Source organism: Balaenoptera musculus, chromosome 14, assembly GCF_009873245.2.
Source record: "Balaenoptera musculus isolate JJ_BM4_2016_0621 chromosome 14, mBalMus1.pri.v3, whole genome shotgun sequence".
NCBI lineage: Eukaryota > Metazoa > Chordata > Mammalia > Artiodactyla > Balaenopteridae > Balaenoptera > Balaenoptera musculus.
The window spans coordinates 27,569,081-27,582,110 of NC_045798.1; the positions used below are offsets into that span (position 1 = coordinate 27,569,081).

The 13,030-nt window shown below is 57.6% G+C and overlaps 3 protein-coding genes across 6 annotated transcripts in view; 1 reads left to right on the forward strand and 2 right to left on the reverse strand.

The window, feature by feature from the left end:
- Positions 1 to 2,053, reverse strand: part of LOC118880025 (protein HIRA) — a 74,948-nt gene extending 72,895 nt beyond the window's left edge. The window contains exon 1 of the mRNA XM_036823377.1: positions 1,915 to 2,053. Within this exon, the coding sequence (XP_036679272.1) occupies positions 1,915 to 1,951 (37 nt within the window). The 5' untranslated portion in view covers positions 1,952 to 2,053. The remainder of the gene's footprint in view (positions 1 to 1,914) is intronic.
- A 529-nt stretch (positions 2,054 to 2,582) lies between these two features.
- On the forward strand, positions 2,583 to 5,686 carry MRPL40 (mitochondrial ribosomal protein L40). 2 transcript variants are annotated; one of them, XM_036824037.1, is made up of 4 exons: positions 2,583 to 2,720; positions 3,121 to 3,204; positions 4,300 to 4,458; positions 5,271 to 5,686. In XM_036824037.1, exons 2-4 carry the CDS (start codon positions 3,200 to 3,202, stop codon positions 5,593 to 5,595), a joined length of 489 nt encoding a protein of 162 aa, XP_036679932.1. In that variant the 5' UTR covers positions 2,583 to 2,720; positions 3,121 to 3,199; the 3' UTR covers positions 5,596 to 5,686. The 2 variants fall into 2 exon arrangements, with proteins under 2 accessions (XP_036679932.1, XP_036679931.1); XM_036824036.1 differs by lacking the exon at positions 2,583 to 2,720 and adding an exon at positions 2,803 to 2,963.
- Positions 5,687 to 6,795: 1,109 nt separating this feature from the next.
- C14H22orf39 (chromosome 14 C22orf39 homolog) lies at positions 6,796 to 11,504 on the reverse strand. 3 transcript variants are annotated; one of them, XM_036874238.1, is made up of 3 exons: positions 11,332 to 11,504; positions 10,889 to 11,206; positions 6,796 to 8,376 (listed from the first exon to the last, which is right to left on the reverse strand). In XM_036874238.1, the coding sequence occupies exons 1-3, from the start codon at positions 11,353 to 11,355 to the stop codon at positions 8,320 to 8,322; spliced, it is 399 nt and encodes a 132-aa protein (XP_036730133.1). In that variant the 5' UTR covers positions 11,356 to 11,504; the 3' UTR covers positions 6,796 to 8,319. The 3 variants fall into 3 exon arrangements, with proteins under 3 accessions (XP_036730133.1, XP_036730132.1, XP_036730135.1); XM_036874237.1 differs by having other exon boundaries at positions 6,796 to 8,852; XM_036874240.1 differs by having other exon boundaries at positions 6,796 to 8,852; positions 11,039 to 11,206; positions 11,332 to 11,489.
- Between the last annotated feature and the right edge of the window lie 1,526 nt (positions 11,505 to 13,030).

The window sequence follows — 13,030 nt, forward strand, 5'->3', positions numbered from 1 at the left end:
CAGTAATTTACCCGACAGTCCTGAACACTCAATGAGACGGGCGATTCCAGGAGATTTTAAAAGAAAGGAAACTTGACAAAGAACAGGTTTAAAATAGTCTCAATTTCTTCTATTATCTCGGGGAGCACTTTGTCTTCCTTCCCAAGCAAACACCACAATCACACTACGAAGAAGGCAGGGCAGATACCATCAGGTTCTACTCGAGGACCGTGGAGAGGCGGCAGCAACAAGAGGCCCCAGGCCCACAGCTCAGCCCACCCTGCCAGGTGGGGACTACTGGCTGCGGCCTGGCTGCAGACTCTCTCTCGTTTGCGCCTAAACAATAGCTTAAGCATCCTGACTTACTTGTGCCTACACAGCATAAAACTTGTGTCCTACAAAGGAGCTTATCACGAAGTTATAAATTACATGGCAGAAGGGAGGCTGGAGGAGGGTACACAAGACACACAACCTTATCTAGGCAGTGTCAAAATGAAAATTCCTTCAGACTTCACTTGCACAGCAAACTAGCTCATCATAAAAACTTTTCCCTTCCTGATTCACAAGCACCACAATTTATAATTACTGAACATTTGCCCAGTTCTCCAGGGAATGATCTCACACTACATGTTAGGAAATGCGCTTGGAGACCAACACAGGAGAAATGAAACCAGAGTTCACTGATTTTGCTTTCACATACTGTCAACCTAGCTGTCTTAGTAAGTTATGGCAACCTCAGCTCTGTTACCTGCATCAGCCAACGTTTATCACAGACCCTCTACGTGAAAGGCATTGCTGAGTGTGGCAGGGAATGCAGAGGGGAGTGAGGCAGTCTGCGCCCTAGGGGCACAAGGAATGTACACCCACAGGGACAGAGCGCGTCTAGTGGAGTAACTCAAGAGGAATGGTAACAAAAGGAAAAGGGGACCTCACTCGGGCCCTGAAAAATGAGAAGGATGTCCTGCTAGAAGATGGAAAGGCTGCAGCAATAGAAAGCAAGCATCCTGAGATCAAGTTCAAAACTAAAAAGCAACACAAGAAAGGCAAAAGCATCTACCCAACTTGTTCTAAAAGAAAACTAGCTCCCTCTAGTCGCACAGCAAAGTAGAAATGAGGAACAAGACAGAATCAGGGTGACTCTTTGCCTACCAGCAGTCGGGCCATCCAGGCTGCGGGCCCTCAGCTGGAGTACTGCTCCCTGGGCTCACTACTACCGGCAGGGGATGGGGGCTCGCTCCCCTCACCTTCCTAGGGGTCGAAGGTCAACTCCTGCAGCAGCTGTGCGGGCCAGGTAGAACTACGGCAAAACTGCTGGTTACCGCGCTTCTCTGTACCAGAGTCTCTTCTCAACCAGAGGACTGGATGAGTCCGCTCCCTGGGTGTGCTTTAGGGCCGCTGCCCCAGAGCTAAGGCAGGCCCTCTCCGAGCACACACCTGTGCCCCGTGGGCCCCATCCGAGTCGCCCTCATTCTCCAGCTCAGTGTGAACGTAATTCCTCGGACTGGGGGACCTCAGCCCAGAATCACGGTACCCCACCTAAAGCACTGTCACCAGATCCAGCCCCTCTGGCATGGCAGGACGTGCCCATTCCAGGTCTACACCCCGGCACTGAAAGACCACTCCGCTCCAGTTTCACACACTGGAACGTCCTGGCACATCCCGGCCGGAGCCCAGGGCCGCTAACCCTGCCCGGACCACAGGCGGGCGGCCGAGGGCTTGGAGCAAGGGCCGGGGCGAGGGCGGACGTGGGCGAGCACGTGCCCGGCTCCCGGTCTCCTCGCGCGAGGACAAAGTCCGCGACCGCCGGCCCCGCGGCGCGGGCACCGGGCACTCGGCATCGGAGCGAGGCGGGCAGGCCTGCGTGCGGCTCCCACCTGGCTCCAGACCACGGCCCGTCTCCGGGCTCGGCCCCCCGCGACCCTCGCGCGCACTCACCATTGTGATTGACCCAGGTCGGCTTCAGGAGCTTCATTGTTCGGCCGCCGCCGCCGCCGCCGCCGGGCTGAGGCGAGAGCCGCGTCCCTCAGCGCGCCCGGGCCATGGAGCCGCCGCCGCCCGCGCCGCCCGCCCTCCAGCCGCCGCCCGCCCCCCGCCCTCAGCGCCGCCGCGCCATCGTCGACCCGCGCCCCCCGCCGCCGCCGCCGCAGCCGACCCCCGCGCTCGGCCGCCGCCGCCGCCGCCACAGCCGCATCCCCCGCGCCGCTCCTCCTCCGGCGGCTCCCGGGCAACGCCGGAAGTCACGGCGCGCACCTGCCAAACAGCGCCGGCGGGAAACCGCTCCCCGGGCGCACTGGCCGCCCGGCTCCTCGGCCGGCTGGGCGGGAAGGCGGCTCCTCTTTGGGTCCGCCCCGCACGGCCGCGAGCGAGAGGCCGGCCGGCAGGGAGCGCGCGGACGTGCGAGCGGGACCTGGGGTGCGCCCCGGCCGGGCGGGGCCGGGCGGCGCAGACGGCCTGGCCGCTCCGCCCGCCGGTGCGGAGCCGACTAATTAACAGGCTTCTACCGCCCCCAGCGCGTGTTCATTTGTCGCCCGCGAGCGCAGGCCACGTGCCGCGCCGGTGCAGCCACCGCGGCCCGGCTCCGACGTCGGCGAACGAGCCGGAGCGTTTACTGGACGCCCAGGCCGCCTCACGTGCGCGGACTCTTAGCCCCTTCGGCCCCGCCGGCCTCACTGCGGGTCTCGACCCTCGCGGGGCGCAGGCCGAGCTGCTCGGGAGCGGCAAGGGAGCGGCGCCCGCGAGAAGTAGGCCCCCGATCGGCGCGAGGTGCGAGGCGCCGGGCGCGGGGCGGGGCCACGTCGGAGGCAGGGCTAGACGCGGCGGCCGGAACGCGGGAGCGCGGGGCTGCGCGGCTGTCGGACCCGAGAGCGGCGCACCGCGGGCCGGACCGCCTAGGGGCGCGCGCCCGGAAGCGGCCGTCGGCGACCGGGAGGCATGGCGGCCGCGGCGCTGGGGGCGGTCTCGCGCTCTCTGCGCCCGCCGAGCCGGTGAGCGCGGAGGGGCTGGGGCGCGGATGCCCGGGGCGCGCGGGGACGCGGATTGAGAGCTTCCCTGCTTGCCTTGGCGGTCTCACCCCGCAGTTACGGGGCTCGTGAGTGACCTTAACGGGGAGGCGGGCGTTGATACACACTCGGTCTCTTCCAGGCTCCTGGGAGCGCGGCCGACGCAGACGAGGGACGCGCACCAGCGGGCCTCGTTGCTGTCCTTCTGGGGACTCGTGCCCATGAGGTAACCCGGCCGCGGGCCCGGCCTGGGAGGTCGCGCACGGGAACCCAGCGAGCAAGGATGGTAGATGTTCAGTCTGCGAAGTTTCTCAGTTAAATTTAGATGGATGCCCTTATGTCTTTTCATATGAAATACCGTTATGTCTGTAATCAGAGATCAAAAGTTAAATGCAAAAGTGGTTTAAAGAAAAGTTAATTAGCTCTCAAGGCATTCTTGTGTAAAATTTTAAAGAGCACAGTCAGCACTTCCGTTTCTTACTCTCCGGAGAGGTGGGGGGAGGTGAGAGGATTCTATTTTCCACCTGGGACCCTGAATACTTTCTAGGGACTTCATTCATAAAACTCAGTCTTGATGCTAGAGATTCGGTTGTTCTGAATAGTAACTTATCAGCATAGGAGATATGTTCCTGAGGGTAAATCAGACTTTTGTCCGTGCTCGAGGATAGGGAAATTTGTTAAGAAATCTCAAAAAGTATAAACAGGAACTTGCCAGTTATTTTTATTATACTGTCTCTCTTAGTCAAATCATTTTTATAAATCACAAATCCATTTAAAATGTGAGTAACGAGCTTCTAATGGATAAACAACAAGGTCCTATAGTGTAGCACAGGGAACTATATTCTATATCCTGAGATAAAGCATAATGGAAAAGAATATAAAAAAGAATGTATATATGTATAAATGAGTCACTATGCTGTACAGCAGAAATTAACACAACATTGTAAATCAACTATACTTCAATTAATAAATAAATAATGTAACGAGCTTCTAATTCATCAGTTTGGTATTTTCACTTTTCAGTGCTATCCCAAGGCCCACCTGAAACCCCTCACTAAAGATGAGCACTTCCCTTTAATTTATACCCTGACACCCCATGGAGTTTTTCCACGCCTTCCTGGGTTGACCGTGCCCACACAGTTCTCATGAGGACCCCCCGTGGAGGCTGTCTCCCTGCCACACTCAGTGGGAGGCCAGGCCCACACAGTCCTTTCCTGCGGGAGAGCTCAGTACAAGTTTGCAGGCACTTTCCCTAGTGCCATGTCTCTGCACGTTCACAAGGCCAAAGAGGAAAATGTTTAGTGTTTGCTTTATCCTTTAGAGCAGAACCTCTGCAAAAGAAGAAGAAGGTGGACCCTAAAAAAGACCAAGCAGCAAAGGAGCGCTTGAAAAAGAGGATCCGACGACTGGAAAAGGCGAGCCAGGAGCTCGTTCCCATTGAGGATTTTATCACGCCCGTCAAGTTCTTGAATAAAGCGAGGTACGGGCCCTCTAGGGTTGAGGTCTTCAGAGCAAAGGAGTTCTGTGACCTTCAGGAAGTTCCATCTGCACTTCACACCTGCAATGGGAAGGGGTCATAGGCTTGGGCTGGCTTGGCCCTGTTCTGAGTCCTCTTCTCCTGGATTGTCTCGTGGGAGGTGGAGAAAGCATTCCTGGGCGCTGCTGCTGAATGGCTGATTGTGGGAAGGAAGCTCAGGGCAGATGCTGGAGCGAGTTTGGAGTGTTGCTCTTGCAGAGGAGTTTAGCTGTGATTGACGACTGGGGCCCTGGGCCTGCAGCTCTTACCCCTTCCTGCTGGTAGGAAACCCTTAGCCGCCTGCTCTAGGATGCAGATGCTCATAGCTGGGATGTGTCGTGTGTGGGGTTGGTGGGATTGCTGCCTTCTTGTCAGAAGTGCGTACCATTTATAAAGTAGTACCTCGCCATGTAAGTGGGACAAGGCAGGTGCATTTTTGGGTCTCCAGGGCTGATACAGGCTCTTGACTCCCTGGGATATTGGTGTCCGTTTTCATAACACCATTTGACTTTTCTCCAAAGCCACGTTTCCCCACCAGCAGGCTCTGCTTGGCACACAGGACGTGCTGCCACAATCTGCTGAGAGCACTGTTGTTTCTTTTCTTCATGTAAAGAAAATGGCAGTGGTTCTAGGTGTCAGTTGCCGCTGCTGCCACGTCCAACATTCTGTCCCTTAATTTGTCCCTAAGTTCCATCTGCATCTGGCAGTGGGGACACTCGGGTCCCGTGCAGTTGGTCGGTGCCCCCAGGTTCATGCCCTTGGCTCTGTGTTCCCAGGCAGCGGCCACCAGTGGAACTCCCCTTTGAAGAGAATGAGCGGAGAGCCCTGCTTCTGAAGAAATGGTCACTGTACAAGCAGTGTGAGCATGAGATGGAGAGGGGCGCCATTGCGTCCCTGCTCGAGGCCCAGCGGGAAGCTCTGCAGGAGCTGAAGCTCACGGCCCCAGAACTCCATGCCGAGGCCACCAAGCGGGACCCCAGTCTGTTTCCCTTTGAGAGACAAGGGCCAGACTACACGCCGCCGATCACCAACTACCAGCCCCCGGAAGGCAGGTACCACGACATCACCAAGGTGTACACACAGGTGGAGTTCAAGAGATAGAGCTGCAGGCAGCTGCCCTCAGGATGCTGCCCTCGGGAGCCTGCACCCCCAGGCTCAGGCCTGCTGTGAATAAATGCGTTAACCAAGTGTCTGTCTTAGGTCAGAGTCACAGTTAATTCACCTGAGCATGCACGGGGGTTGGGGAGGCTGCCCTTCTTTGCCTGGTACTGGGGAGAGGAAGGCCAAAACATTGATCACTGCCCTCCAGTGAAAAGGAGGATTCCAACTGTGTGGGGCAGATGCCACCAGCAAGAGGCACAAAGTGACCTCAGGAACGGAGGTGAAGGACATGCCGCTGTGCGGTGTGTCGCCTGCACCCGGAGGAGAGGCAGGGCTGGCTTTGGGTTTCAAGCTGGGGGGTATGGGGGAGGCTGAGGAGAGTGTCGAGCGGCAGGGACCCCACTGCGTGAGGCCATGTGTCCTCCAGGAGGGCATGACACCTGGCCAGGCAGAGGCCGCTGTTAGTCTGGAGCAGGGAGTGTATGAGTGAGCTCTGGCACCGGATCAAAACACCACAGACCAAGGGGCTGAAACAACTCACATTTATTTCTCAGTTCCAGAGGCTGGATGCCCATGATTCAGGTGTCGGCAGGGCTGGTTTCTCCCAAGGCCTCTCTCCTTGGCGTGTAGACGGCCATCTTCTCGTGTACCCACGTGATCATCCCTCTGTGTCTGTGTCCTGATTTCTTATAAGGACACCAGTCATTGGATTAGGGCCCACCCACGTGACCCCATTTCACATTAAGCACCTCTTTAAAGATCCATCTTCAAATAATCTCTCAGAGCGGCAGGGGGTTAGACCTTCCCCGGAGGAACTGGGGGTACATAATGCAGTCTAACAGTGAGGGTGCAGTGTAGGCGGAGGTCCACTTGTACCCCTTGCATCACCACCTCAGAAAGGCTTTGGTTCTTCACCACCTCAGTGCAAACAAACCAGCGGAACACTCCACCTGAGTAAGAATTCAGATTATCCATTTTCCTAGAGGGCCCTGGCTACCCCACCCCGGAAAATCACACCCCGCCCCCACCTCATCAGCATGTGGCCTCTGCCTAAAGCCTCCAGCCTCCTCCTCCAGGTCTAGGCTCGGACCCTGAGCCTCCCCCACCTCCCAACTTACAGATTTCATCCACGAGGTTGTATGATCATGTCAGTGGGTCATGGCCAGCTGTTTTAACCTTTTATTTATAAGTAATTATAGATTGACAAGAAGTTGGAAATCAACAGGGAGGTGCTGTGTGTGGTTCCTCTGGCTACCTCCAGTGTCACATTTTACAGGGCCAGTCATGCCAGCACCCAGAGATAGGCTGTGCAGCCAGAGTAGGTCCAGGCTCCCAGATGCAGCTGTGCTCATCTGTGTGTCCACGTGTCACAGCACAGCCACCCCTGTGGTCCTGCACCACAGGATGCTGCCCCATGTCCCTGACCCCTGGCCCCATAACCATTCGCATCCCTGTAATTACGTCCTTTCACGGCGTCACGTAATGGAGCCAGGCCCAGCAGCAGTATCTCACAGGGTAGGGGCAGGTGCTGCTCCACGAAGCCCCGCTCAGTGACAGTGCTCCATGTAACAGGATGCACTAGGTCACAATGCAAACTGCTTATCACTGTGGGCTCTGTCCCCAAAGTTTGAAAGATGATGCTCTTCCTTGTCACTGTCCGTTTTCTTCACAGCTGATGTTTGAACGTTCATGTCTGTCTCCTGAACTCCACGGGACTCTGAGGCCACTTGTCCGTTTCAAGCCTGTGGTCCCAGGGTGTGCAGACATGAGGGGTGGACATGGGTGGGCACAGGCACCTTTTCCAGGGTGACGATCATCTGCGGTGGAGCTCGCTCAGCACCCAAGGAGTTGTGGGACTCCTGATGGAGCCAGCACCTGGCCACAGGCGCCCATGGCCCTAACCCAGCAGCAGCAGGAGCGGGGCTCCACCAGGAGCGGCTGCCATTCCAGACAGACGGCCTCCCTGCCTGGGTTTCAGAGCAAGGAGGACACAGGTGGAGCTGTAGCAGCCTCCCTCCCCCTCCTCGGCCAGAAATGCCCGTGAACGCAGCCACAGTGGATGGACCCTGGTTGCCTCAGACACACCAGGGCTCCCCCCTGCGACGGGGGGACCCTGGGTCTTCTTTATACTCACCTCTGCTGCGGGAGTCCTTTGTGCGCACCCCACCACTCACAGGTACACAGTCACAAAGGACTCTTGGGGCGCACAAGAGCAAACACACATGATGGGAGATTTTACTCTCAATGTATGCCCTTCTGAAGTGATGGATTATTTTGCCCCCAAGAATGAGTTAAATGATGTTGAACCACCACCTCTGGCCAGGTCGTGAGGGAGGCACTGAGATGCCGCAGGCCTGACCCTCAGCACCACATGGTGGGGCCTGTTACACAGCACAGATGCTAAATCGTTTCACCCATAATAAAGAGACCTCTAAAGAACTAGTGTTCTCGTTGGTTCAAATACATATATTTTAAAAACATCTACAAGAGTGTAAGCATACAAAATTCTAATACAGGCCAGCACAACGTCAGGTTATAAATCTAACCCTTTCAAAATTAAACTGGATTTCATTTTCAGCTTCTGTTTGGAATCAAACCTGTGAAATGTCTTTTGATATATTCCACATTTTCAAAAAACGACCAGGGGAAATTCTGAGGGAAGGAGACCAAAATTCCATGTGTCTTGGGCTTGGGTGTCTTCAGCCAAGAGTCTAGGAACCCTCTTTACACAAGGCTGTGTGTCCTGGAGCTGTGGACCGAGGAGGTGATGCCGCCCGCCGCCTACAGAGGAGCAGAGGGAGTGGCCGCGGTGGGAGGACACCTGTGGCCAGCACTGCGTGGCCGTCACCAGACCAGGGCCAGACGGGGCCACCTGTGCATCCACACGGATCCGGGCTGCCCCTCAAGTGTTCAACTGAGGAGCCCAGCCGTTGGGACAGCCTCTCCTTGCTGCTGTCCCCAGGCCTGCCCGTTGGCCGCCCACAGGGACACGTGGGGGTGCCTGGCTTCCTGGAGCTGCACGCTGGGTGAACTGGCTCTGAGTGTGGCGGGGCAGGCGAGGCTGGAGACGGGGACTCTGTGTCCCACACCAGGCGGAAGCTCCCAGGGACCTTCTGGACTATTTGGGCCTGTCACCGGTCGTTGTCCTGGGGCAGAGGGAGGTGCCAGTCTGCAGGGGGGCTCTGCCTGGGGGCCCACACCAGGCCGTGCTTCCGTGCAGCCCGGACTCTCGCCTGCTCGCTCTCACGTAGGGACCGCTGCAAAGGAGACCCGGTCACCTGTGGCCTCACGGGTGTCCTGTACCTCCCTCCTCTCGGTGCCCACCCACACACATGACAAACGCAGCCCAGCAAGCCCTGGTGAGTGCAGGGTGGGGTGGGGTGGGGTGGGGGTGGTTACCACACACACATCTAGATCATTCTCCAAGCTACCGTGAAAAACCTACTGTGCAGATGACCATTTAGAGGATATTTTTAATTCTTCTGGGTCCCAGGGCTTGATGCCTTTGGTTGACCTAATCAGATTCACCAGATAAGAGGGGCTGGGGGCTGAGGCAGGAGGAGAGATGAGCCTGAAAGAGCGGCCAGAGGAGGGAAGAGGCCAGAGACAGGCAGGCAGGCAGGCAGGCGCGCACACACACACACGACAGACAGTGAGCGCCACCACCCAGGCCAGTAAACCCAGGGCAGCAGGTCACAACCATGACGGGGCACACACACACGCACGCGCACACACACGACAGACAGTGGGCGCCACCACCCGGGCCAGTAAACCCAGGGCAGCAGGTCACAACCATGACGGGGCACACACGCATGCACGCATGCACGCACACACACACACACGACAGACAGTGGGCGCCACCACCCAGGCCAGTAAACCCAGGGCAGCAGGTCACAACCATGACGGGGCACACACGCACGCACGCACGCGCACACACACACACACACACGACAGACAGTGGGCGCCACCACCCGGGCCAGTAAACCCAGGGCAGCAGGTCACAACCATGACGGGGCACACACACATGCACGCATGCACGCACACACACACACACACACACACACACACGACAGACAGTGGGCGCCACCACCCAGGCCAGTAAACCCAGGGCAGCAGGTCACAACCATGATGGGGCCTGAGGGGGTGCCAGGTGCTATGCTGGCCCCTTTACACGTAGAATTTCACCTCTTCCATCTGTTTTCCCTCAAGCTCTATTGTCTCAAATGTAATGTATTGTTCTTGTTAAAAAGCGATCAGAAATGCAAAGTAAATATGAAAGCCCTGCAGACCTCCCTCCCAGAGGTGAAGTTCACAGCTTCCCCAATTCCATTTGAGGCCCGCATTTCAGGGCTATCACCCATTTCCCTAAAGAAGGAATAATCTTCTCCTGGCTGGTGCACGTCCTGCTTTTCTCATTAAGTGACATACTGCGAGCACCTTTCCACATGGGGATAGGTTACTATCTATTTTTCTTAATGGCTGTGTAGTTCTCCGTGGTGGGGAAGACGTTATCTGGTCAAATGTCTATTACTGGACTTTAGGTCACTTTCAGTCTTTGCACTATTACAAATGGTGACACAATGGACATTTTGAACTTTCAGTTGTTACCCAGTTACCTCCCTAGGATAAACTTCCAGGAGTAAAACTGTGGGATCAAAAGGTATGCATTTGACATTTAGATACTCAGAAAACCTGACATTCCACAAACACTGCCCAGGTGCCCCGACTCTCCAAACCCCTACGGACATTCCGCTGGGCAGTAACCAGTAACTGTCATTTTAAGTATATATCAGGCTATTTGGTTTTCTTTTAGAATTAATTCCTTCTGTGTGCCCTTTGCCTACTTTTCTATTCTGAAATCGTTCCCATTTTTCTTACTGATATGTGACAGCTATTTTTAAAAGATATATATATATGTACAAAGGTTATTAATCTCTTGCCATATAGGCTGCAAACTACCTCTCCCGTTTTCCACTGATCTCGGACTTGTCATTTTCTTTTACACTTGGCAGTCCTGCTGGCTCCCTCCCCCGCACGCCCCGTGAGCACTGCGCCTTCACAGCTTCGCTCCATCCCCCCACCCCCACCCACGCCCCCATCAGCTCCAGGACACCGCTGTATCCTAGACTAGGATGTAGGAGTCGGGAGGACAGGGGCTGTGTTCTCATCACTGCTGGATCCCCAAGAGCGTCCCAAGTGGTAAGTGTCTGCTGAATGTATGGACCACAACCCCCTCCTTACTGGTCTCTAGCACCTCCACCATATCCTCTCTCAGCGTGGCAGCTAGACTGACCTTTAAAGGATATAAATCAAAGCACGCTCCCCAGCACACATGGAGGCTGGAATCGAACCCCTTTTTTAAGGCCCGCCCCCTTCTCCCAGCGTCTCGTGCCCCCGGGCTGGTTCCTGGTCTTTCAGGGCTCGGCACGCCCGGTCGGGTCACCTGGGCCTCGGCGCTGCGACGCTCCTCCCACTCGCGGCAGCTGTCCAGGTCGCGCCGCCACTGCCCGCAGGCCGGCCGCTCGCCGTGGACGTAGTAGTGGCGCAGGAAGTGGCCGGCGCTGCTGCAGAGCTCCCACTCGGCGCGGTAGGCCTCGCAGGGGCGCGGCGGCTGCGGGGACGGGGACGGGGGAGTGAGCGGGGGACCCGGTGCGCGCCAGCCCGTCCCGCACGGACGGACCCGGTCTCCGTCCTCCCGACCTGGCCCCGCGGGTCCCCGGGTCCCACCGCACTTACCTGCCAGCCTCCACCTTCCGCCATGTCCCGGGACTGCCTAACCCGCCTCCCGAGCCCGCGGGCCGCCGCGTGACTGACGGGCGGAGGGACCAATGAGCCCCGAGATCTTACCACTAGCTCCTCGCCCACCTCCTTGAGACGTGCCACTGAACAGGACGTCCGGGTTGGCAGCCAATAACAGTCGAGGGAGGGCGGGGCCTGGAGGCCTGTGTGGGCGGGGCCTGGTGGCTGGGGCGGAGCCGAGGCCGGTTTGAACCGGGCATGCCCCCAGGGTCCCCAGGGCTGGCTAGCCACGTGGCGGAGGTGATCTCGGCGTCCGCTCGGGCCGGCGGGCGCCCGGCTGCACATTCACGTCCAGTGGCCGTTTCTGACGGAATCACGCGGCTCGGGCAGGTTCTTTCCAGCAGCTTTATTTTCATAATCTCAAAGATCGGTTCGTTTCGTCAGCACGCACCGGAATCAGCGCCGCCACGCCAGTCCTACGGCTACAGTGGTCCCACCTGTGTCCCTTCGAGGGCGGGGTGACTCCCAGGTAGGAAGCGGGGGCCCACGGGCGCGGGCACAGCGCAGGCTGGCCAGAGGCGCGGAGGCTGTACGGCCTGGGGGACAGCAGGACCTGCGGTGGGCGTCCGGAGGTCGCGTTAGGGTCGAGGCTGTACAAAGGCAGGGAGACAACGTTTCTCCATGGGGCGATGCGCACGAGGCAATGACAGCGAAGGGCAGGAGGCTGGTGGGCCCGCAGGACCGCCCTGCGACACCCCTGCAGTGGTTCTCCAACTGCCGCCAGCCTAGCCACCGGCCCTGGGGCCCCTACAAGGCGGGTGCTGGGCCTCCTAGGAGTGAGTCCGGGTCAAGCCAGACAGCTGCAATTTCACTAGGGGTCCTGCCACGCTGGGTCACAGACCAAGCTTGGAGAAGATGCTGCCTGAGAGGAAGGATGCAGGCCAGGGTACAGGCCCACAAGTGGCACCCCACCGTGTCACCAGAAGACCCACTAACAGGGTCCACCCCTGGCCCAGGCAGGGAGTGCTTTCCTTGTATACACAGTGGGTGTGGCTCAGGGAAGACAGAAACCAGGGGCCAGCACACTACATAACATCATGTAATTGAATGATGTGGTAGCCAACGTGATCCTGCAAACAAGGCTGCCCACCCACCAAGGAGGGTGTCTACCTCTACCAGCGACCCAAGACTCCTGAAGTGGAGGGCCAGGTAGGTCACAGAGTGCTCATGCCTTCCAGAACCACTTCCATTGCCATGGGTGTGGGTTTGGGCCACAGGGCCCAGCCCTGGTCATCACAATGACCTTTGATGCTCATTCTCTGAGGACATGTGGGTGAACCCTGGGCTGGCATCCTGCAGGGGGATGTCGTCTCCTGAGTGTTGGGGGGAGCCCTGTCCAGAGATGCACCCCTTGGCCTACAACAGGAACAAGGGGAGCCCCTGCTAGGCCCGACCACCCCCACCCCAGGGGTCAGAGAGCCTCATTTCTCCCTATGCTCCCCAGAAGACCCCAGAGGAGCTCTTTGCTAAGGGCAGGGTGGAACGAGGGGCCCCTGCCAGCAGGCCTTCCTCCTGCCCAACTGTCAATCCATGTTGGTACCTAGTCAAACACTTAGAGGCAATGCAGGTTTTAGTCACTGCCTGTTTTTATTTGAAATTCTTGATTTAGAATTGTTTTCAAAGAGAGGAAAATAAT

Coding starts and splice junctions, on each gene's coding strand:
- MRPL40 (XM_036824036.1), top strand. CDS start 2,911: ATGGCGGCCGCGGCGCTGGGGGCGGTCTCGCGCTCTCTGCGCCCGCCG. Junction 3,205..4,299: donor TGGGGACTCGTGCCCATGAG/GTAACCCGGCCG, acceptor TTTATCCTTTAG/AGCAGAACCTCTGCAAAAGA. Junction 4,459..5,270: donor AAGTTCTTGAATAAAGCGAG/GTACGGGCCCTC, acceptor CTGTGTTCCCAG/GCAGCGGCCACCAGTGGAAC.
- C14H22orf39 (XM_036874237.1), bottom strand. CDS start 11,355: ATGGCGGAAGGTGGAGGCTGGCAG. Junction 11,207..11,331: donor CGGAAGGTGGAGGCTGGCAG/GTAAGTGCGGTG, acceptor CCGTCCCCGCAG/CCGCCGCGCCCCTGCGAGGC. Junction 8,853..10,888: donor TTGATTTATATCCTTTAAAG/GTCAGTCTAGCT, acceptor TCTCCTTTGCAG/CGGTCCCTACGTGAGAGCGA.